General features: G+C 43.4%; 1 protein-coding gene across 2 annotated transcripts in view; it reads right to left on the reverse strand.

Annotated features, from left to right (window-relative positions):
* Nucleotides 1-9,017: 9,017 nt before the first annotated feature.
* LOC139584655 (semaphorin-3E-like) overlaps nt 9,018-25,018 on the reverse strand; it is a 55,887-nt gene continuing 39,886 nt past the window's right edge. Inside the window, exons 7-17 of one of the 2 annotated variants that reach the window (XM_071416753.1) lie at nt 24,167-24,309; nt 21,898-22,012; nt 17,523-17,592; nt 17,291-17,435; nt 12,889-13,114; nt 12,490-12,581; nt 12,324-12,365; nt 11,766-11,932; nt 11,483-11,553; nt 10,671-10,804; nt 9,018-10,584 (exon numbers count right to left, since the gene is read on the reverse strand). In XM_071416753.1, the coding sequence (XP_071272854.1) occupies nt 9,928-10,584; nt 10,671-10,804; nt 11,483-11,553; nt 11,766-11,932; nt 12,324-12,365; nt 12,490-12,581; nt 12,889-13,114; nt 17,291-17,435; nt 17,523-17,592; nt 21,898-22,012; nt 24,167-24,309 (1,862 nt within the window). In that variant the 3' untranslated portion in view covers nt 9,018-9,927. The remainder of the gene's footprint in view (nt 10,585-10,670; nt 10,805-11,482; nt 11,554-11,765; nt 11,933-12,323; nt 12,366-12,489; nt 12,582-12,888; nt 13,115-17,290; nt 17,436-17,522; nt 17,593-21,897; nt 22,013-24,166; nt 24,310-25,018) is intronic. The other variant, XM_071416755.1, reaches the window with a different exon arrangement.

Consider the following 25,018-nt stretch of genomic DNA (forward strand, 5'->3'; position numbering starts at 1 on the left):
TATATGTCTGTTTTCTATGCCAGTCTCATATCATCCGTATATGTCTGTTTTCTATGCCAGTCTCATGTCATCCCTAATGCCTGTTTTCCTGACCAGTGACCAATTCATATTGCCATACTAAAAATACTCTTAAAGGGCCAGCATCCTCCTAGCCCTCCTCCCTTCGCCTCCTCTCAACCGTCTCTCCCTCCGCCCCCTAATCTCCTCCCGCCCACACAAACGAATCAGGAGCCGGCATGAAATCAGCAGTGATCTCTGGCAGGAGAGGAGAGGAGAGGGATAGAGCAAATGCATGGGGCATAAAATGCCTGAGGATGCTGGTACAGTGTACTGCTGCTTCTGCTCCAGCTGTTTAGAAGGAGGAACAGGATTTAGTATTACTACTACTAATTCTACTTCTACTGCCAGTGGTACAGTACCACAGCAGTAGAATTAACAGTGTTCTCGGTTGTACATTCATTCAAGACCTTACGTTACAGTTACAGTACATACACTAACATGAATACTACTGGATTTAGTCTGTTTGGAGTGTAATGTTTGAAAGAACAGGCTCAGTTGTGGTGTGTTGATTGTTGTAGCTAGATGCTGAGGAGATGGACAGGAGTCACCCGTAGCTTAGTGGTTAGGTCTAGACTCTAGACAGGCTGTATACACAGTCATTGAAGAGGTGTAAAAGAAGCTGCCTAAGGTTTTAGGCTACCTCAGGACGGACTGCTACCTCTCTCTGGTCTGCCTCTCACTGCCAGGTTGCTGCCAATACTGCTGTTTACTAAAACAAAATGTTGATGGGAATAAGGTCCTCAGGTACTCCATAGTTATTATAGTTATATAATGAATATCTAAGAATGAGGTGATTCATAAGCTTGATCAATTCACAGCGCATTAGAGTAATCAAAGCGAATATGGATGATGAGGATAATGATGGGACACAATCTAACTGAAACTACCATACGAGAGAACATTCTATAGTTACCTGACATTTTTCCCAGAATTTTACCCTCTCTGGTCTCCTAAGGATTTCCATTTCTGAAATGTATTATCCAACACTCTCCACCATGTGAGTGTTGATTGTGTACATATGAGTTGAGCCACATGCATAGACCATGCCAAATAACAGTATCACTTTCTGGTGTGTCTTTCATCTGGCAGTTATACTCTGACATCACTTTCACTGGCACCTACCCACTGAGTAGGTGTGTGTCAGTGTGTGAGTGTGTGTCATAGTCTTATATCACCTTCATCGGCACCTGCCTGGTGTGTAGGTGTGTGTAGGCTGTGTAGGCTGTGTGTGGTATAGTCTAATATCATCTATTCTATATGTAAAACGGTATAGCTACTGTACACACGCTGCTCTTAGAAAATAGAATCTCTTGTATGTGTTTTCTGTGTGTGTATATGTTTGTGTGTGTGTGCGTGTGTGTGTGTGTGTGTGTGTGCTACTGTACTCGACCTGCTCACAGAGTAGAGGATCCATTCTCTCATCAAATATTTACCAGCAACATCAGCCTCCCAGGTGCTGCTGTAATAACAACACACACACACACACACACACACACACACACACACACACACACACACACACACACACACACACACACACACACACACACACACACACACACACACACACACACACACACACACACACACACACACACAAACCCACACACACACACACACACACACACACACACACACACACACACACACACACACACACACACACACACACACACACACACACACACACACACACACACACACACACACACACACACACACACACACATATGCTACATTGCCCCGCTGATAGTGGTAGTGGGGTGGTAGATGCCTAGTCTCCCTTATGGCTCCGGTCAGGTGCCTACATACAGTACCAGGGTTTTTCTTTATTTTGACTATTTTCCACACTGTAGAATAACAGTGAAGATATCAAAACTATGAAATAACACATACAGTTGAAGTCGGAAGTATTCATACACCTATGCCAAATACATTTAAACTCAGTTTTTCACAATTCCGGACATTTAATCCAAGTAAAAATGCCCTGTCTTAGGCCAGTTAGGATCACCACTTTATTTTAAGAATGTGAAATGTCAGAATAATAGTAGAGAGAATGATTTATTTAAGCTTTTATTGCTTTCATCACATTTCCAGTGGGTCAGAAGTTTACATACACTCAATTAGTATTTGGTAGCATTGCCTTTAAATTGTTTAACTTGGGTCAAATGTTTTGGGTCACCTTCCACAAGCATCTCACAATAAGTTGGGTGAATTTTGGCCCATTCCTCCTCACAGAGCTGGTGTAACTGAGTCAGGTTTGAAGGCCTCCTTGCTCGCACACGCTTTTTCGGTTCTGCCCACAAATGTTCTAGAGGATTGAGGTCAGAGCTTTGTGATGGCCAATCCAATACCTTGACTTTGTTGTCCTTAAGCCATTTTGCCACAACTTTGGAAGTATGTTTGGGGTCATTGTTCATTTGGAAGACCCATTTGGGACCAAGCTTTAACTTCCTGACTGCCATCTTGAGATGTTGCTTCAATATTTCCACATAATTTTCCTTCCTCATGATGCCATCTATTTTGTGAAGTGCACCAGTCCCTCCTGCAGCAAAGCACCCCCACAACATGATTCTGCCACCCCCGTGCTTCACAGTTGTGATGGTGTTCTTTGGCTTGCAAGCCTCCCCCTTTTCCTCCAAACATAACGATGGTCATTATGGCCAAACAGTTATATTTTGTTTCATCAGACCAGAGGACATTTCTCAAAAAGTATGATCTTTGTCCCCATGTGCAGTTGCAAACCGTAGTCTGGCTTTTTTATGGCGGTTTTGGAGCAGTAGCTTCTTCCTTGCTGAGCGGACTTTCATGTTATGTTGACTCGTTTTTACTGTGGATATACTGTAGATACTTTTGTACCTGTTTCCTCCAGCATCTTCACAAGGTCCTTTGCTTTTGTTCTGGGATTGATTCGCACTTTTCGCACCAAAGTACGTTCATCTCTAGGAGAGAGAACTCCTTCCTGAGTGGTATGATGGCTGCGTGGTCCCATGGTGTTTATACTTGCGTACTATTGTTTGTACAGATGAACGTGGTACCTTTAGGCGTTTGGAAATTGCTCCCAAGGATGAACCAGACTTGTGGAGGTCTACAATTCTTTTTCTGAGGTCTTGGCTGATTTCTTTTGATTTTCCCATGATGTCAAGCAAAGAGGCACTGAGTTTGAAGGTAGGCCTTGAAATACATTCACAGGTACACAGGCCAGCATCCTGGAGTCGCCTCTTCACTGTTGACTTTGAGACTGGTGTTTTGTGGGTATTATTTAATGATCTGCCAGTTGAGGACTTGTGAGGCATCCGTTTCTCAAACTAGACACTCTAATGTACTTGTCCTCTTGCTCAGTTGTGCACCAGGGCCTCTCACTCCTCTTTCTCTTCTGGTTGGAGCCAGTTTGCGCTGTTCTGTGAAGGGAGTAATACACAGCCTTGTACGATATCTTCAGTTTCTTCTTCTTTGTTTCTGGCCATTTTGAGCCTGTTATCGAACACACAAATGCTGATGATCCAGATACTCAACTACTCTAAAGAAGGCCAGTTTTATTGCTTCTTTAATAAGAACAACAGTTTTCAGCTGTGCTAACATAATTGCAAAAGGGTTTTCTAATGATCAATTAGCCTTTTAAAATGATAAACTTGGATTAGCTAACACAACGTGCCATTGGAACACAGGAGGGATGGTTGCTGATAATAGGCCTCTGTACGCCTATGTAGATACCCCATGAAAAATCAGCCGTTTCCAGCTACAATAGTCATTTACAACATTAACAATGTCTACACTGTATTTCTGATCAATTTGATGATGTACAAAACATTTACTTTTCTTTCAAAACAAGGGCATTCCTAAGTGACCCCAAACTTTTGAACGGTAGTGGAAATGGAAATGAAATACAACACTTGTATTTAATGAAAGACACCTGTCATACAACCCACTTAAAGTTGTTCTGCATATGATTCAATAACATTCATGATATTCAACACTTGTCATGCTGTTGAAGGCATTATTTCGTATCCATTTCTGTTATCACCCAATTGTATCCATACAGAGGAAAAGTATTGCTGAACTTGTGATTAACATTTTGAAACAGTGTATGCCAAACACTGGCCATAGAGGTGAGAATCAGCCAGACAGACATACATTCATATTTCACTGTCCTTCATTTATGTTCATGTTTTGGTATGTAGTCCGAGTAGCGGCAAACCACATTCTACAGTATAAACATGTTGCTAGTCTTGACCATTGATGTATGTTTACCTTTGTTCTGCCTAGCCGTCCACACTGTGTGTGTGTTTGTGTGTCTGTGTTTTATGGCCTGAACCAGCTGTTGTGAATCTACGGTGCGAGGGTCGTAGTGATGAGTAAGTAATGAGGCAGATGGATAGATGAGAGGGAGAGAGAGATTATAGTAGAGAAGAAGTCACAAGGGGATGGATACACCATGATTACACATAGATTAACCACAGCTCCGAAGACTAAATCCACACACACACACTCTTGTTATCACATCACACACACACAGCTGTCAGTTACCAATCTCTGTTCTCTGTTGATTGGTGGTACTGATGCTATCATGCGACCACTGAATTCTAGTCACTAGATCTCAAAATAGCAACCTCTGTAAACCTCAGGCCAATGCATTCTAAAAGAGAGTGCTGAACCTCCTGTGGTTTCAGGACTTGGTAATGCAGAGAGAGAGAGAGAGAGAGAGAGAGAGAGAGAGAGAGAGAGAGAGAGAGAGAGAGAATGAGATGACCATGCAGCTCCTGCTGAATAGAAATACCAGTGTGATAGACTAGCTCTCACACACATAATAACTCAGCACTGCCTCAATGCCTCTGTTCCTTCCAACCAACCCAACCCTCTCTCTCTCTCTCTGCCTCTCTCTCTCTCTGTGTCTCTTTCTCTGTCTCTCTCTCTCTCGTTTTCACTCTCTACATCTGAGTCACTTGCTGCCTGTTGTTTTCTAACGGTCTCTTTCCCTCTCTATTTTTCTCCAAGTGCTCTCATCTCTTTGTTGTAGAGTCTTTCCTACCCATTTAGCTGTTCTCATCTTTTCTCTCGCTCTGTGAATTGCCTGCCTCCCATTCTCTGGCTCTCCCCCTCTCACTTTCAAAGGATTATCATGTAGGAGTGAGTCACAAGATCTATACCATCCGGTTGTTCTTTCTCTCTCTCTCCCTCGCTCGTGAGTCATGAGATGTGTAAGTGGGTGGGGCGTCAGTGCATCTGATGGATCGTGGGTTTTTCTCACATCCCTTATCTCACACAAACAGACATGCGCACAAATAAGTAAGTGACTCATTGTGAGTAAGGGGTTTCAGCGTGACCTCGAAATGTGCCCCACTCACCCACACTCACACACTGAGGCAGAGACTGGAGTCATTGAGACCTGTAAGGTATAGCAGGGTGAAATTGGGGAGATGTGTTGACTGCTTAAGGCCGGAACTGCACATCACTGACAGACTGTGTGTGTTTTCATACTTTGTTTGTTTGTACAGTGTATGTGTTTGCAATGTGTGTTTTGTTTTACAGTGTGTATTTGTACGGGTCATTGAGGCCATTGAGGTGGACCGCTGCCGATAGACTATACTTTTCTACTATTTGAGTACTGGTGCCTCTTCTAGAAATACCCTATTTTATATTTTATATTTATATTATTATTATTTTTTACCTTTATTTAACTAGGCAATTCAGTTAAGATCAAATTTTTACTTACAATGACGGCCTAGGAACAGTGGGTTAACTGCCTTGTTCAGGGGCAGAACAACAGATTTTTACCTTATCAGCTCTATCTAATATGAGGTCTATCTAACCCTATCTAATATGACCTCCATAACAGTACAGACACCATTTTCTCCCCACCAAAAGCCCTGATACCTGAGAAATATTCAGAAATAGCAATGCATATAATAAAGACTGCAGGAAGTGAAATATGGCAAAATATCTCAGAGCTCCTGAATCACAGATATGAGAAAGGCAGAATGGAGAGATTAATAAAAGAATAATCAACCATTTATTAATTCGAAGCTTTAATCTGGGTTGAATGTTTCAGATGAAGTGTATGTTTGATATAGTAAAGGGAGTAAAATCATCAAACGTGGGACCACAGGGGCGTCTGTTCTCTTGTCTCTGTGTGTGGGTGTGTGGTGAATATGACACAAGATAGATAACAGACAACCACTGAGCACTATCAAGCTCCAGGCTTTCATCTAGTCGAGTCACACACACACACACACACACACACACACACACACACACACACACACACACACACACACACACACACACACACACACACACACACACACACACACACACACACACACACACACACACACACACACACACACACACACACACACACACACACACACACACACACACACACACACACACACACACACACACACACACACAGACCATTTCATACGTAATAAAGTGTTATGGTGCGTTAGGCACTGATGGAAACATCACTGTGCTGCTGATGGGAAGACAGAGTGAGGAGCGAGAGAGACACACACATAGAGAGACACAGAGAGAGAGACACACAGAGAGAGAGAAATGGGCTTGGTAGCTAGCGGGTCTACTGGCTGGGCTGGGTATTAAGGGTGGTGTAACATTGTGGTGTAACACCCACTACCTGAGTGACAGTGCTATTGTGCTAAGACAAAGAGAGGGGTAGCTGTGGTGAGGTGGTGAGAGGGAGGGTGTTAGGGGACTTATAGACCGTTGCTATGGTTGCCAGTGGAACAGATCAGCTGTGTGAACTCCATCCTCAGATGGCTCCAGTGTGTGTGTGTGTGTGTGTGTGTGTGTGTGTGTGTGTGTGTGTGTGTGTGTGTGTGTGTGTGTGTGTGTGTGTGTGTGTGTGTGTGTGTGTGTGTGTGTGTGTGTGTGTGTGTGTGTGTGTGTGTAAGCCACATTATTGATAGCTGAATCCTACAGGTGAGAGAACATACATATTTTTTATGTCAGGTATGAGGTAGGGTAGAGGGGAGACACACACACACACACACACACACAGACACACACACACACACACACACACACACACACACACACACACACACACACACACACACACACACACACACACACACACACACACACACACACACACACACACACACACACACACACACACACAGTTTCTATTTAGGCCAAAACTCTTACTCAACAAAAACACCTTGATGAATGTTACGTTGTCAGAATGTAAAACAGTTTAATTCCTCAGATAAGTTTGAATATTAATGAGACAGGCTCCTCGGTCTAGCCAATGACATGCTTGAATGGTCACTGTGGCGCTCTTCCTTATTCGAGAGGGGAAATGTGGTGACATAGATTGGCTTCTGTTCTGGTGACAGAGAGAGAGAGGGGAAGAGAGAGAGAGAGAGGGGAAGAGAGGGGGGAAGAGAGAGAGAGAGAGGGGAAGAGAGAGAGAGAGAGGGGGGAAGAGAGAGAGTGAGAGGGGAAGAGAGAGAGAGGGGAAGAGAGAGAGAGGGGAAGAGAGAGAGAGAGAGGGGAAGAGAGGGGGAAGAGAGAGAGAGAGAGGGGAAGAGAGGGGAAGAGAGGGGGGAAGAGAGAGAGAGAGAGAGGAAGAGAGAGAGAGGAAGAGAGAGAGAGAGAGAGGGGAAGAGAGAGAGAGAGGGGGGAAGAGAGAGAGAGGGGAAGAGAGAGAGAGAGAGAGGGGGAAGAGAGAGAGGGGGGGTGAGAGAGAGAGAGGGGGAAGAGAGAGAGAGAGAGAGGGGAAGAGAGAGAGAGAGAGAGAGAGAGAGAGAGAGAGAGAGAGAGAGAGAGAGAGAGAGAGAGAGAGGAAGAGAGAGAGAGAGAGAGAGAGAGGGGAAGAGAGAGAGAGAGAGCGAGGGGGGAAGAGAGAGAGAGAGAGGGGAAGAGAGGGGGGAAGAGAGAGAGGGGGGAAGAGAGAGAGGGGGGAAGAGAGAGAGAAGAGAGAGGGGAAGAGAGGGGGGAAGAGAGAGAGGGGGGAAGAGAGAGAGAGGGGGGGGAAGAGAGAGAGGGGGGAAGAGAGAGAGGGGGGAAGAGAGAGAGAGAGAGGGTAAGGGAAGAGAGAGGGGAAGAGAGAGAGGGGGGAGAGAGAGAGAGAGGGGGGAAGAGAGAGAGAGAGGGGGGAAGAGAGAGAGAGAGGGGGAAGAGAGGGGGAAGAGAGAGAGAGAGGGGGAAGAGAGAGCGGGGAAGAGAGAGAGAGAGAGAGGGGGAAGAGAGAGAGAGAGAGGGGGGGAAGAGAGAGAGAGAGAGAGAGAAAGAGGGGAAGAGAGAGAGAGAGAGAGAGAGAGGAAGAGAGAGAGAGGGGAAGAGAGAGAGAGAGAGAGAGGGGGAAGAGAGAGAGAGAGGGGAAGAGAGAGAGAGAGAGAGAGGGGAAGAGAGAGAGAGAGGGGAAGAGAGAGAGAAAGAGGGGAAGAGAGAGAGAGAGAGAGGGGAAGAGAGAGAGAAAGAGGGGAAGAGAGAGAGAGAGAGGGGAAGAGAGAGAGAAAGAGGGGAAGAGAGAGAGAAAGAGGGGAAGAGAGAGAGAGGGGGGAAGAGAGAGAGAGGGGAAGAGAGAGAGAGAGGGGAGAGAGAGAGAGAGAGGGGAGAGAGAGAGAGGGGAAGAGAGAGAGAGGGGAAGAGAGAGAGAGAGGGGGAAGAGAGAGAGAGAGAGGGGAAGAGAGAGAGAGAGGGGAAGAGAGAGAGAGAGGGGGGAAGAGAGAGAGAGGAGAAGAGAGAGAGAGAGAGAGAGAGAGAGAGAGCGAGAGAGAGAGAGAGAGAGAGAGAGAGAGAGAGAGAGAGAGAGAGAGAGGGGGGGGAATAGAGAGAGAGAGGGGAAGAGAGAGAGAGAGGGGAAGAGAGAGAGAGAGAGGGGAAGAGAGAGAGAGAGAGGGGAAGAGAGAGAGAGAGGGGGGAAGAGAGAGAGAGGGGAAGAGAGAGAGAGGGGGGAAGAGAGAGAGGGATATCTAATGACTCAGATCAAATATCTATAACTTTTATTGTGGGGTTACATCTCTTCCATTTGATAGAATCCATGTTCCATCATCAACAGTACATTCTCCAAACTGTGTTTATTGTGGTATTCTTTGTTGAATATTGTCTGATCCGCACGCACAGAATCCCACATTAATGTAATCATTCAATGATGTCAACTTACCTAGAATTCTAAATCTCATGTAAAACCAAATGAAATCACAAGTTAAACCATACGATCTGACAAAGTATGGTAGATAATACTCGCCTACATCGTCATGAAAGTTAACATTTAACTATACAGTAAAACAATATCACAGTACTGTTTCCAGTTGAATAAAATCGAAAGCACTACTAAACTCAAAACAGATACCTATAATAATAATCATGTCATTACAGTAAGACACATTAGAAAGAAACACTACTTGTTGATGTGCGTATACGTTATGTATTTTCTAATCAGTGGTTTTAAACACGAGCAGCTCAAGAGTATCTCTAGAAACATACACATGTTATATTTCTAATGAATCTGTTTGAATGTCTGTTATCTGTGTGTTCATCTGGCATGGCTGTGAATCTTTTGTCCGCTCAGAGAGGCCTGCTGTCAGTTCTGTGGTCTTAAAGTCAGAGGCCACGTCGTTCCAAACAATTAGTCTGTTCTACATGCCTTCGATCTGACGGACACTCAAGGACAGACACACTCTGCATATCTACCAGTGGCAAGGTTTCCACCAGAAACCAGGGAAGGAAAAACACAATATAACAAAGTCTGATAATTAGAAGGAAGAAGACAATATGTTCAAGTGTAAGAGAAGACAGTGCCACGTTTTATCTTTGTTGGTTGTAGTATTCTCTACTGAAAAAACCTGTCTGTGTGTGTGTGTGTGTGTGTGTGTGTGTTGTACAGTCTCTACCCTCTCACTCTCTCCCCCCCCAGGTGTCCAAGGTGTGTCTGGGGGCTCGGTGTGGGTCTCCTTTCCCCCTCCCCTTCCTCTCTGCTACTTCCATTGGCTGGGTGTATCTGCGTTTAGTCTTCCTGCGTCTCTTCCCTGAGCACCAGACCCTCTCACAGTACTCCTCCACCTGCTGGGAGTCCCCATAGCCTATCAGCTGGAGAAACTCCTTGTACCACAGCTGTGAGGCAGGGCCTGGTCCTGGGGCTGGCAGCCTGGATGTAGTACCTGGGACTGGGGCTGGCAGCCTGGAAGTAGGACCTGGGCCTGGCAGCCTGGAGGTAGGGCCTGGAGCTGGGGCTGGGGCTAGGGATAACCCTGGCAGGGCTCCTTGTAGCCTGGAACTGGGGTCAGAGTTGGAACCAGGGTGGGGGCCTGGAGAGGTATCTAGAGGGAGGTGACAGGTTGCTTTTGTCTCCCTCTCTCCCTCCCCCTCCTCCCCTTTCCTGTGTATCAGAGCCCCAACCTTCCGCCCTCCCAACACGTGTAGTGTGACCCTCAGTAGGGTGTGGACATAGCCGTGTTCCACCGTCTGACACACGTACACCCCAGCATCCTCGCTCCGAACACGCAGGAACAGCAGCCCGTGGGTTGTGATAACTACACGCTCATCACCTCCGACCTGGAGGTAGGGAGAGATGGGTAAGGTTAGAAAGAGATGGGAAAGCAGGGAATAGGGGAGGAAAGTGATGTTTGTGTGTGTCTCACCTCCTCTCTGTCTGGGTCTCTCTGTATGTACCACATGACTCTGGCCTGTAGAGAACGAGGGGTACACTCTAGTAGAGTACTGTTACTCTCTACCCCATACACCTGCCTCTCCACTGCACCCTGGTACTGCTCCCCTACATAGACATCAGGAGACATTAGATGTGAGATATAAAAAAGAGGACAACATAGTAATTCAACTTACAGTGATCTCTTTTAATAACCTCTTGCCTGTCACACAAAGCTTCTCTACACACACTTCTCTATCATCCACAGGTAAAAAAAATTATGGACCTGAGCTTCAAAATTATAAGCTGCATGAAACATACCTCATAGGAGGTAAATCTCAGATGGGACAGCTTCACGCACGCACGCACGCACACACACACACACACACACACACACACACACACACACACACACACACACACACACACACACACACACACACACACACACGCACACATGAAATGTCAGGACTTTTTGGAGTGTAGAAACGTTTGACCATTAAAATATTCCTATATTCCTTAACCCCCAACCCTAAACCTAACCCTAAACCTAACCCTAACCTTAACCTAAACCTAACCCTAACCTTAACCCCAAAACCCTAACACTAAACCTAACCCTAACCTTAAACCTAACCTTAAGCCTAGTCGTAACCCCAAAACACAAAATCTTAAAATAGCATTTGAACAAATTCAGGAGATCAAAAAAGTCCTGACAATTGTTTTCCTCCCTTTTCGGGACTTTCAGGTGAAATGTTAGGACTTTGAGGTCCTGATAATGTATCAAAACAAAAACACACACAGACTGACCATCAATCTGTAGCCCGTTGCACAGCTGTACAGCGTTGCCATGGCGAACATCCTGTCTCCTGAATCGTCTACTGAGAGAGAGGGGTAAGGGAGGAGGGTGTTAGATTGGCATTTGAGAGAGTGAGATAAGGACAGAGAGGAATTAGAGATGATAGAGGTGCTGGATGAGGTGCTAATGAGTGATATGTGATCCCTCTGCACCTCTGTGCTTGTGCACATGTGCATGAGTCTGTGTCTTTGTGTGACTGTACATGCCTGTGTGCCTTGTGTGTTTGTGTCTCACCTCTTGGTGTAAACCCCAGCAGGGTAGTATCGTGAGCAGGTGATTCCATCCCAGGCGCAGTAAGGGTCCCTCGCTAGGCAACAGTCGGCACACTCAGACCCGTACAGGTCACACTGATGGAGCCTCACCTGAGCCACACCGACCTCAGAACCCACATATAGCTGTTGCTATGGAAACAACAAAACAGGGACAGAAATTAATGGAGGTACACATTGGGGTATATATCAAGCACAGGAGGATGGTGGCACCTTAATTGGGGAGACAGGGCTTGTGGTAAGGACTGGAGCGGAGTCAGTGGAATGGTATCAAATACATCAAAAACATGGTTTCCAGGTGTTTGATGTCATTCCATTTGGGCCGTTCGAGCCATTAACATGAGCCGTTCTGCCCTCAGCAGCCTCCTGTGATATCAAGAACATAAAATGCATTACATTCCCCACATTCAGATGTCAATACACTGTGATCTTGTGGTTAGATGAAGGTACTACAGTTTTAAACAACCGCACAACATTTTTTTAAATTAATGAAACATTTTAAGACAATACATAGTTTTCATACCCGTTTAGCTGATATGATGATCTCAGTTATTGGAAAAGGGACCTAAAGAAGTAAAATATATATATTTTTGAACTTCCACAATTAAATCAAATTGTTAAGTGCCAATCTTCTTTATGTGTGCAATGACTATTGTTTGCCACATGGTGGCGGTGACCAACAACAGTACCTTGAACACCTGCAGTTCCTCCAGTAGCACTTCCTCTATGGTGTCTGTGTCTTTGTTGTAGATGGTGATAAACTTCAACACAACAGAGTCGTCTACGGGAAAGAGTATTATCTGATGTAAATGTAACCCTTTCACCAATACAAACACCCATTCAGAGAGGAAATCCAAATTGTCATTGCCTCGCTCTCTTCATCTTGTCTCTGTAGATTGTGATTGTAATGCACATTTCTGGAGTTCAAAATATTTTAAGCAAATTCTCATGAAAGACAGATTGAGTGACTTTAATAATTTGAATACTTTGAACACTGGGCATACAGTGAGTGATACTGTATGCCCAGTGGAGGGAGCACTAACCCTGAAGATACAGTACACAGGACTGGACAATTTCAGGATTTGTACCTGTTCCTATATACAGAACATGATAGTGTCCGTCCTGGGCCTGGACACGGTCCACAGCGATCTGAGTTAGTCTCCTCCCCCCTGGCTCTGTCTGCAGTAGAACTGGTCTGCGGTGGAGGGGGAGGACCGGGCTAAACATGACGGGGTGGGAACGCACGAATCGCAGAACCTCATCAGGGAACTCCTTGGAACCTGAGAACCCACCACCATTCACCTCACTGGCACACTGGAAAGAGAGAGGAAGGGAAAGAGATGGAGAGGGAGAAGGGATAAAGAGAGACAGAGAGAGAGAGAGAGAAAGAGAGATAGATAGAGAGTGATGGGGAGAATACATTTTGGAATAAGAAAATAGCATTACACTGTCATAGACTACAATGATTCACTGGCGTACCGGACACCAATCCTGCCCCGCAAGGCTCAAACAAGCTCTGAGAGCCAATGCGCCTGTCTGACATAGTTGTCTATTTTTCTTTATATACTGTATACAGTACCAGTCAAAAGTTTGGACACACCTGCTCATTCAAGGGTTTTCTTTATTTGTACTATTTTCTACATAGTAAAATAACAGTGAAGACATCAAAACGATGAAATATCACATATGGAATCATGTAGTAACCAAAATATATATATTTGAGATTCTTTAAAGTAGCCACCCTTTGCCTTGATGACAGCTTTGAACACTCTTGACATTCTCTCAACCAGCTTCACCTGGAATGCTTTTCCAACAGTATTGAAGGAGTTCCCAAATATGCTGAGCACATGTTGGCTGCTTTTCCTTCACTCTGCAGTCCAACTTCTCCCAAACCATCTCAAATAGATTTTTTTGGTTACTACATGATTCCATATGTGTTATTTCATAGTTTTGATGTCTTCACTATTATTTTACAATGTAGGAACTAGTAAAAAAAAAAAAAAAAACTCTTGAATTAGTAGGTGTGTCCAAACATTTGAGTGGTACTGTTTATACAGTGCATTTGGAAAGTATTCAGACCCCTTGACTTTTTCCACATTTTGTTACGTTACAGCCTTATTCTGAAATTGATTAAATGTATTTTTTCCTTCAACAATCTACAAACAATACCCCATAATGACAAAGGGACAACAGGTTTTTAGAAATGTTTGCAAATGTATAAAAAATGTAAACAGAAATATCATAGTTACATAAGTATTCAGACCCTTTGCTATGAGACTCGAAATTGAGCTCAGGGGCATCCTGTTTCCATTGATCATCCTTGAGATGATCCTACAACTAAATTGGAGTCCACCTGTGGTATATTCAAATGAAAGGATAAGATTTGGAAAGGCAAACACCTGTCTATATAAGATTCCAACGTTGACAGTTCATGTCAGAGCAAAAACCAAGCCATGGAAGGAATTGTCCGTAGAGCTCCGAGACAGGATTGTGTCGAGGCACAGATCTGGGGAAGGGTACCAAAACATTTCTGCAGCATTGAAGCTCCCCAAGAACACAGTGTTCTCCATCATTCTTAAATGGAAGAAGTTTGGAACCACCAAGACTCTTCCTAGAGTTGGCCGCTTGGCCAAACCGAGCAATCGGAGGAGAAGGGCCTTGGTCAGAGAGGAGACCAAGTCCTCGATGGTTACTCTGACAGAGCTACAGAGTTCCTCTGTGGAGATGGGAGAACCTTCCAAGAGGACAACCATCTCTGCAGCACTTTACCAATCAGGCCTTTATGGTAAAGTTGCCAGACGGAAGACACACCTCAGTAAAAGGCTCTTGACAGCCTGCTTGGAGTTTGCCAAAGACTCTCAGACCATGAGAAACAAGATTCTCTGGTCTGATGAGACCAAGATTGTGCCTGAATGCCAATCGTCATGTCTGGAGGAGACCTGGTACCATCCCTACGGTGAAGCATGGTGGAGGCAGCATCATGCTGTGGGGATGTTTTTCAGTGGCAGGGACTTGGAGACTATTCAGGATCGAGGGAAAGATGATCGAAGCAAAGTACAGAGAGCGATCCTTGATGAAAACCTGCTCCAGAACGCTCAGGACCTCAGACTGGGGTGAAGGTTTATCTTCCAACAGGACAACGACCCTAGGCACACAGCCAAGACAACGCAGAAGTGGCTTCGGAACAAGTCTCTGAATGTCCTTGAGTGGCCCAGCCAGAGCCCGGACTTGAACCCAATCGAACATCTCTGGAGAGGCCTGAAAATAGCTGTGCAGCGATGCTCCCCATCCAACCTGACAGAGCTTGAGAGGATCTGCAGAGAAGAATTGGAGACACTCACCAAATACAGGTGTGTCAGGCTTGTAGTGTCACACCCAAGAAGATCCGGCTCTGTAATCGCTGCCAAAGGTGTTTCAACAAAGTAAGGAGTAAAGGGTCTGAATACTTATGTAATGTAATATTTCATTTTTTAAATTTGTAATACATTCTGCTTCATCATTATGGGGTATTGTGTGTAGATTAATGAGAGAAAAAAACGACTTAATACATTTTTGAAAATGTTGCTGGAATGTAACAAAATGTGGAAAAAGTCAAGGGGTCTTAATAATTGCCGAATGCAATGTATATTAATAATGCTGTCAGTAACCCTCAAAAAAGTAATTTATGAAAATGTTTCATTTCCATATGTACTAGGAAGCTAAGTATTTGTTTCTTGTGCTTCAAGAATGTGACTGATCAAAGTGCCCCAGGGCTTGAAAAATAAATAATTGAACTGATTAAAAGTGTAAGGGGATATGGTGAACAAATGCTGTGGTCAAGGCGCCAGTGCAATGAGTGGAGCTAACTCATGTGTTCAAAAGCGCATCTCAAATAGTTTAGAAAACGATCTCACTGCAGAAGCGACGGTTACAGGGATGGTTAAAAACAGCTTGATTGCCGTAGCAACATCAAGGACATTGTGCAGAAGCGGGTGGTGCTTCAAATACAGCAGTTCTGCAACATCTTTCATTGAGCTTCTCGCATTCTCCTTTGTTGTTGTTGACAACCTCAATACGTTACAGAAAGAGAGGAAGTGTCCAGGTAGGTCTGGAACAGGTCGTCTGGATACTGGACAGCCAACAACTTGGCAGATGCAAACAGATTATCATCTTTAGCGACCAACTGTTCTTGAGGGCTCAAACAAAAAAAGCGGTTTGCGATTTTGTTCATACTGGTGAACTGGCCTTTGAGTTGTGTGGTTGCAAATTCAACAGTCCCTTATCTCTGGTATATCTTGGCATGCCTCATTCAATATACGTTTAAATTATGTGAAGCACAATGGACATATAATGCACAATGTCTCAGGAAAGACCGTTTGGGTCGTCAATACTCAATATAGAACACTGTTGGGCCGGCAACCTGGACCTACAAGCTGCTGTGAAAACATTTGCACACAAAAATGCAAGGCGACGTAGTCGCATATTGCAGCTCCTATAGGTCTCTACATAGAAAAAAAGAGATGAGCATTAATAATACAATCTTAGAAAAAAGGGTTCCAAAAAGGTTATTCAACTGTCCCCATGGGAGAACCCTTTATGATTCCAGGTAGAACCCTTTCGGGTTCCATGTAGAACCCTCTGTAGAAAGGGTTCTACATAGAACCCAAAAGGGTTCTACCTGGAGCCAAAATGGTTCTACCTGCAACCAAAAGGGTTCTTCAAAGGGTTCTCCTATGGTAGAACCTTTGTTTCTAAGAGTGTAGACTGGTTTTACGGACTTTGCACCATTTTCTATCCAAGCTGGGAGAGAGCGTGAGGATGGCTCATGTCATGCAGATTCAGGTAGGCTATACAGGAGTGTGGTATATTTTTAAGAAATACGTTGGTTGCTGATTAGTATGCTGTTGTCTCTAACATTCAGTTCACAATCTGCAATGTTTGAATTTCCAACTTTAATTAATGAACCAGTAATTACATTGTTGCCACCAGCCAGCAGTCTATATGGACGCCCTGCGACACCATGTGTTGGGTGGTCCAGAGAAACTGCGTTATGCCAGTGCAATGATTGCTACTAAAGCTGTGTGTTACTGTATAAAAATATAATATAGCATGCTTGTATGTGATTCAGGCCTAGATTGTCCTCTTCCCTGATGTTACCTGCAGAGATAGCTACAGTAGCTCTGACATTCACAGGAAAGGTTCTACAACAGCTTATAACACTATGTATCTGCAAAGGGCAGCTGCCACAGACAGGGGAGTGCTGGGAATGTAAAATTCTGCTGCTTGAATATCACCTTGTTCAAAAATATTGTTGAAATTGTATGGTTTGGATATATGGAGTTTGCTGTAATGGAGGTGCATCGCTTAAGCAAATTCATAAACGAGCTTATTATGTTACATCCACCATGCAGTGCTTGGACCCTTATTCATCAGGTTTGGAGAGGCAATCAGGTATATTGATAAGTCAGTAGATGTTGTAGCTGTGGGGGTGGCTGTTGGAACAGGACTCACAGATCCGGGGCGTGGGTAGGGGACCCGGCCTTCGTAGTGGGTCCAGTGGTGCTCTGGTCTCTCCCGGTGGGCAAACTGGCCATTGAACGCTGCTCGCACATCATCCATGTGGTACACACACACCGCATAGCCCTGGAACACAGCACTATGGAGGGGAGAGAAATATATTTTGATATATTCATTTCAATATACCAGTAAATGGTATGAACATTAAAAACATGACTCAGCTGACCTTGTAGTGCTGAAGAGGCCAAAAATCTCTGGATTCTTCTCATCCTTGTTCTTCAACACAAATACATCCTCTGAAATGTGACATTTAATAACAGATTTATTTATTTGGAATACATGCATAACAATAAGCTAATGAGGCGTGATTTCGCCTGACATAGTAAATGTTCTCACTCGTCAGGACACCGTTGTTCAGAGGAGCTAGTAAACATCACAGCTAACACAATCACTTCAAACTGAAGCTGGAAAGTCAGCAAACTAGCTGCAATTTGTTTCATTTGACCTTTTTTCAATTTACATTTCTTTGTATGTATGCCTAAAAATTATGCCAGCTGATTCATTATTTCAACTGGCTGAGAAACGCTTCCTGCTTTTCTGTCTCATCCTGACTCCTGACATGTTCATTACTATGGGGTAGCTGAAGATCTCATTTTAATATTGAAACAATGTTGCAAATGTCGGAGAGACAGACAGCAAGGTTTATACAAATCTCCTCCATTGAAAACTAAATGTTAGTCTAAAAGTAATGTGAGATCATTTCTAGATGCTTTTTATAGTGGAGATCAAGTTAATAAATTGCCTGGCTTGACTGATGAGACAGTGGATTGTGCAGTCAGATGGAACAGAGTAAATAGACATTTTAACATCATAGATTTAGCCGGTGGTAACTTGTGGAATAGACACCTGCTGAAATGCGGTTTTGGCCAATCAGTATTCAGGATTAGACCCACCCGTTGTATAATTGTTGCTTTGGAGTTGTTACTGTAAGAGAGTTTATAGCTATAGCTACCTGCTGTTAGCTAAAAAACCTAGCTAGTAAATGAAAAAATGGACAATAAAAAATGACAAAGGACAGGAAAAAGGACGGGAAAACAAGTAACTAAACTTACACAAGCAAGAGAAAACAATTCAGACAGAAAACAAGAAAGGTAGTCTTTGTTTATGTTCTAAAATGTTCCAAGTGCAAACCAGCTGTAACATCTACTGTATCCAGCTGTAATCAACTAAGATGGATAAATTTACAAGCCCCAAGCTCAGCAACCTTGCTATCAAATTTGCTGAAGGTATTGCCAGTGAAGCAGGAAAAAATAATATAAAGCAAAGGTTTTAAAAGAGCACCCAGAGACCCTAAGAGCAGACTTTATGCAACAAAAAGACAAAGAAATCAATGTGGATCTTTTATTTTTCACTGAACGTCCAAATGTTTGGCATGCAGCCCTGCGCAATACAAACAAACATCTTAAAATGTCTGGAACAAGACCATGAGACAGTTGTATGTGGACACAACCCCAAAATTGAATTCATATTAATATATATAATAATGGAACAGTAATGATCCAAGGCTCAGATGCCAGTCTAGAGCTGTTTGAAGAAAAGTTCGATAGGATGTATCCTTTAGTGGATGATGAACTAAAAACGGACATGTCTCCACTAACAATGCCTGCAACACCCAAAACTTGGGGTTAAAAAATAGGAGGTCCACAGTACATCACTCCCTCCCTTACTTGTAGCAGCCGTGTGCACCCCAAAAACTTTTACCTACCAGCCGAGCAACAGAGCCCCCCCACATCCCCGCTATCTAAGAAGAGAGAGGAGGCCAATTTAATCTCAGATGAGCAAGACACAGACATCTCTTGCCACTACTAACATATCCAACACAAAGGTGTTGAAGCACCTTTGGCAGGGATTACAGCCTCAAGTCTTCTTGGGTATGACGCTACAGAAATACCTTATTTACAGAAGTATTCAGACCCTTTGCTATGAGACTTGAAATTGAGCTCAGGTGCATCCTGTTTCCATTGATCAGCCTTGAGATGATTCTACAACTTGATTGGGGTCCACCTGTGGTAAATTCAATTGATTGGACAGGATTTGGAAAGGCACACACCTGTCTATATAAGGTCCCACAGTTAACAGTGCATGTCAGCGCAAAAACCAAGCCATTACGGACAAAGGAATTGTTCGTAGAGTTCTGAGACAGAATTGTGTTGAGCCACAGATCTGGGGAAGGCTATCAACAAATGTCTGCAGCATTGAAGGTCCCCAAGAACACAGTGGCCTCCATCATTCTAAAATTGTAGAAGTTTGGAACCACCAAGACTCTTCCTAGAGCTGGCCGCTTGGCCAAACTGAGCAATCAGGAGAGAAGGGCCTTGGTCAGGGAGGAGACCAAAAACCCGATGGTCACTCTGACAGAGCTCCAGAGTTATTTTTATAATCTTAGTTTGATTTAATTAAATGTATTGACTGAAGATTACACAATACAACAGCTGTAGTGTTGTACCGGTATACATTATTATACAGTTGAAGTTGGAAGTTGGAAGTTTACATACACTTAGGTTGGAGTCATTAAAACTTGTTTTTCAACCACTCCACAAATGTCTTATTAACAAACTATAGTTTTGGCAAGTCGGGTAGGACATCTACTTTGTGCATGACACAAGTAATTTTTCCAACAATTGTTTACAGATTATTTCACTTATAATTCACTGTATCACAATTCCAGTGGGTCAGAAGTTTACATTCACTAAGTTGACTGTGCCTTTAAACAGCTTGGAAAAGTCCAGAAAATGATGTCATGGCTTTAGAAGCTTCTGATAGGTAATTGACATAATTTGAGTCAATTGGAGATGTACCTGTGGATGTATTTCAAGGCCTACCTTCAAACTCAGTGCCTCTTTGCTTGACATCATGGGAAAATCAAAGAAATCAGCCAAGACCTCAGAAAAACAATTGTAGACCTTCACAAGTCTGGTTCATCCTTCGGAGCAATTTCCAAACGCCTGAAGGTACCATGTTCATCTGTACAAACAATAGTATGCAAGTATAAACACCATGGGACCACACAGCCGTCATACCGCTCAGGAAGGAGAAGCATTCTGTCTCCTAGAGATTAACGTACTTTGGTGAGAAAAGTGCAAATCCTGAACAACAGCAAAGGACCTTGTGAGGATGCTGGAGGAAACGGGCACAAAGTATCTATATCCACAGTAAAACGAGTCCTATATCGACATAACATCAAAGGTCGCTCAGCAAGGAAGAAGCTACTGCTCCAAAACCGGCATAAAAAAGACTGACTACAGTTTGCAACTGCACATGGGGAAAAAGATTGTACTTTTTGGAGAAATGTCCTCTGGTCTGATGAAACAAAAATAGAACTGTTTGGCCATAATTACCATCGTTATGTTTGGAGGAAAAAGGGGGAGGCTTGCAAGCCAAAGAACATCATCCCAACCGGGAAGCACGGGGGTGGCAGCATCATGTTGTGAGGTTGCTTTGCTGCAGGAGGGACTGGTGCACGTCACAAAATCAATGGCATCATGAGGGAGGAAAATTATGTGGATATATTGAAGCAACATCTCAAGACATCAGTCAGGAAGTTAAAGCTTGGTCGCAAATGGGTCTTCCAAATGGACAATGAACCCAAGCATTCTTCCAAAGTTGTGGCAAAATGGCTTATATACAACAAAGTCAAGGTATTGGATTGGCCATCACAAAGCTCTGACCTCAATCCTATAGAAAATTTGTGGGCAGAACCGAAAAAGCGTGTGCGAGCAAGGAGGCCTACAAACCTGACGCAGTTACACCAGCTCTGTCAGGAGGAATGGGCCAAAATTCACCAAACGTATTGTGGGAAGCGTTTGACCCAAGTTAAACAATTTAAAGGCAATGCTACCAAATATTAATTGAGTGTATGTCAACTTCTGACCCACTAGGAATGTGATGAAAGAAATAAAAGCTGAAATAAATCATTCTCTCTACTATTATTCTGACATTTCACATTCATTCTTAAAATCAAGTGGTAATCCTAACAGACCTAAAACAGGGCATTTTTACTTGGATTAAATGTCCGGAATTGTGAAAAACTGAGTGTTAAATGTATTTGGCTAAGGTGTATGGAAACTTCCGACTTCAACTGAATGTACTATTATTATTACCACTGAAATTAACTGTATTTCATTATGCTCATTGCATTGTAGTGTATTTACTGAAATGCTGTAACACTATGCTGCTTTGGCAATATCTACAAATTGTGTTTCATGCCAATAAAGCAATCTGAATTTGAATTTGAAGAAAGAGAGATGGAGAGAGAGTGAGAGAAAGAGTGGGAGACAGAGAGAGGGAGAGAGAGAGGGAGAGAAAGGGAGAAAGAGCTTTAGGGTTCCATCAAGTAAACGTACTATAGCTGTATCCCCTGCCTTCACACACACACACACACACACACACACACACACACACACACACACACACACACACACACACACACACACACACACACACACACACACACACACACACACACACACACACACACACACACACACACACACACACACACACACACACACACACACACACACACACACACACATCTGTACCTAGCTCGTCAAAGTGTGTGTCGATGCCGTTGGGTCCAGCCACAGAGCAGATGAGACGAGTCTTTAGGAAGGAGCTCCAACGATTCACCAACATCCTCTGACCTCCCTGATCATTCTGAAGGGAGAGGATGGAGAAAGGGAGAGGGAAGGGAATAGGTTAGAATGGGAAGGAGTCGATGACAGTATACAGTACCTTCAGAAAGTATTCACACCCCTTGACTTTTTCCACATATTGTCACTTTACAGCCTTATTCTAAAATTGATTTAAAAAAATCTACACACAACATCTACACACACAAAAATATATACACACAATACCCCATAATGACAAAGTGAAAACAGGTTTTTAGAATTTTATGCAAATATATTAAAAATAAAAAACAGTAATACCTTATTTACATAAGTATTCAGACCCTTTGCTGTGTGACTCGAAATTGAGCTCAGGTGCATCCTGTTTCCATTGATCATCCTTGAGATTTTTCTACAACTTGATTGGACATGATTTGGAAAGGCAAACACCTGTCTATATAAGGTCCCACAGTTGTCAGTGTATGTCAGAACAAAAACCAAGCAATGAGGTCGAAGGAATTGTCCGTAGAGCTCAGAGACAGGATTGTGTTGAGGCATAGATATGGGAAAGGGTACCAAAACATTTCTGAAGCATTGAATGTCCCCAAGAACACAGTGGCCTTCCTCATTCTTAAATGGAAGAAGTTTGGAACCCCCAAGATTCTTCCTAGAGCTGGTCGTCTGGCCAAACTGAGCAATAAGGGGAAAAGGGCCTTGGTCAGGGAGATGACCAAGAACCCGATGTTCAATCTGACAGAGCTCTAGAGATCCTCTGTGGAGATGGGAGAACCTTCCAGTAGGACAACCATCTCTGCACCACTTCACCAATCAGGCCTTTACGGAGTGACCAGACGGAAGTCACTCCTCAGTAAAAGGTACATGACAGCCCGCTTGGAGTTTGACAAAAGGCACCTAAAGACTATCAGACCATGAGAAACAAGATTTTATGGTCTGATGAAACCAAGATTGGCCTGAATGCCAAGCGTCACATCTGGAGGAAACCTGGCACCAAGGTGAAGCATGGTGGTGGCAGCATCATGCTGTGGAGATGTTTTTCAGCGGCAGGGCAACTTCAAACAGCCAAGACAATGCAGGAGTGGCTTTGGGTTAAGTCTCTGAATGTCCTTGGGTGGCCCAGCCAGAGCCCGGACTTGAACCCGATCGAACATCTCTGGAGAGACCTGAAAATTGTTTGTGCAGCAACGCTCACCATCTAACCTGACAGAGCTTGAAAGGATCTGCATAGAAGAATGGGAGAAACTCTCCAATTACAGTTGTGCCAAGCTTATAGTGTCATACCCAAGAAGACGTGAGGCTGTAATCGCTGCCAAAGGTGCTTCAACAAAGTATGTAAATGTGATATTTCATTTTTTTTAAATAAATTAGCAAAAATGTTAAAAAAAATAGATTTTGCTCTGTCATTATGGTGTATTTTGTGTTATTAATCAATTTTAGAATAACAAAATGCGGAACATTTCAAGGGGTCTGAATACTTTCCGAAGGCACAGTATGTTTGGAACAAATCCAATACAACATATTACTGAGTACCACTCTCCATATTTTCAAGCATAGTGGTGGCTGCATCGTGTTATCAGTATGCTTGAAATCGTTAAGGACTAGGAGATTTTTTCAGGATAAAAAAGAAACGGAATGGAGCTAATCACAGGTAAAATCTTAACGGAAAACCTGGTTCAGTCTGCTTTCCACCCGACACTGGGAGATGAATTCACCTTTCAGCAGGACAGTAACCTAAATCATAAGGCCAAATCTACGCTGTAGTTACTTCCAAAGAAGACATTAAATGTTTGTGAGTGGCTGAGTTACAGTTTTAACTTAAATCTGCTTGAAAATCTATGGCAAGACTTGGAAATGGTTGTCTAGTAATGATCAACAACCAATTTCACAGAGCTTGAAGAATTTTGAAAAGATTCTGACATGCATTGACTCATGGGTGTGAATACTTATGGAAATAAGATAATTATGTATTTCATTTTCTATAAATTTACAAGCATTTCTAAAAACATGTTTTCAATTTTTCATTATGTGGTATTGTGTATGATTTAAAAAAACACATTTTAAATTCAGGCTGTAACACAACATAATGTGGAATACGTGAAGGGGTATGAATACTTTCTGAAGGCACTGTATATGGGGATATTCTGGCATGCAGGATAAAGCAAAGCATTAGTTCCGTTCTCACCGCACAGACCCGTCCCACCCTGGTGTAAACAGCCTTGTTAACCCCCTCTGCGTTCGTCCCTCTCTCCGTGAAGAAGAAGTAGACCTTGTCATCATCCCTGTCATTGTTATCAGGAATCACCACCGACCCAATAAACTTAGGCTCTGGAGGAAAGATGACAGTTTCAGAAAGAGAAGTTGAAAGTGACCATGTAATGTAATTAACCTTTCCAGTACAAAGTTCACTGTGCTGTCCTGGAAATGTCACGCAATCTACTTTTATTCAACTATATTTAGACTAGAAAGCATATACACTGAGTGTACAAAACATCAAGAACACCTGCTCTTTCCATGACATAGACTGACCAGGTTTATCCAGGTGAATGCAGTGTAGATGAATGGGAGGAGACAGGTTAAAGAAGGATTTTGAAGCCTTGAGCCAAACGAGACATGGATTGTGTATGTGTCAGTGGAGGCTGCTGAGGGGAGGACAGCTCATACCAGATAATGGAATGGAATCAAACACGTTCCAGCCATTACACTCCATTCCAGCCAGGTAAATGTGCCATTCAGAGGGTGAACTCAATATTAGGAAGGTGTTCCTAAAGCTTGGTATACTCAGAGTATACTGTGTAGTTTGTGAAAAAGGTACTGTTGCTATTATTATTGTAAATACATGTTTAATCCTCCGTTGTTAAGACAATGGAAAGGTCAGATGCTTTATAATCTAAATGTTGAAAGTGTGTGGGCAATGGAGAGAAACAAAATGGTGCAGTTTGAGGCCATGTGGCAGAGAGTGATGCGGGCGCTGGAGATGGGGGTGTGAGCATGTGGGTCTGGGCAGGTGTGATGTCATTTATGTTTGTGTGACATT

Source organism: Salvelinus alpinus, chromosome 9 (genome assembly GCF_045679555.1).
Source record: "Salvelinus alpinus chromosome 9, SLU_Salpinus.1, whole genome shotgun sequence".
In the NCBI taxonomy this organism is placed as follows: Eukaryota; Metazoa; Chordata; class Actinopteri; order Salmoniformes; family Salmonidae; genus Salvelinus; species Salvelinus alpinus.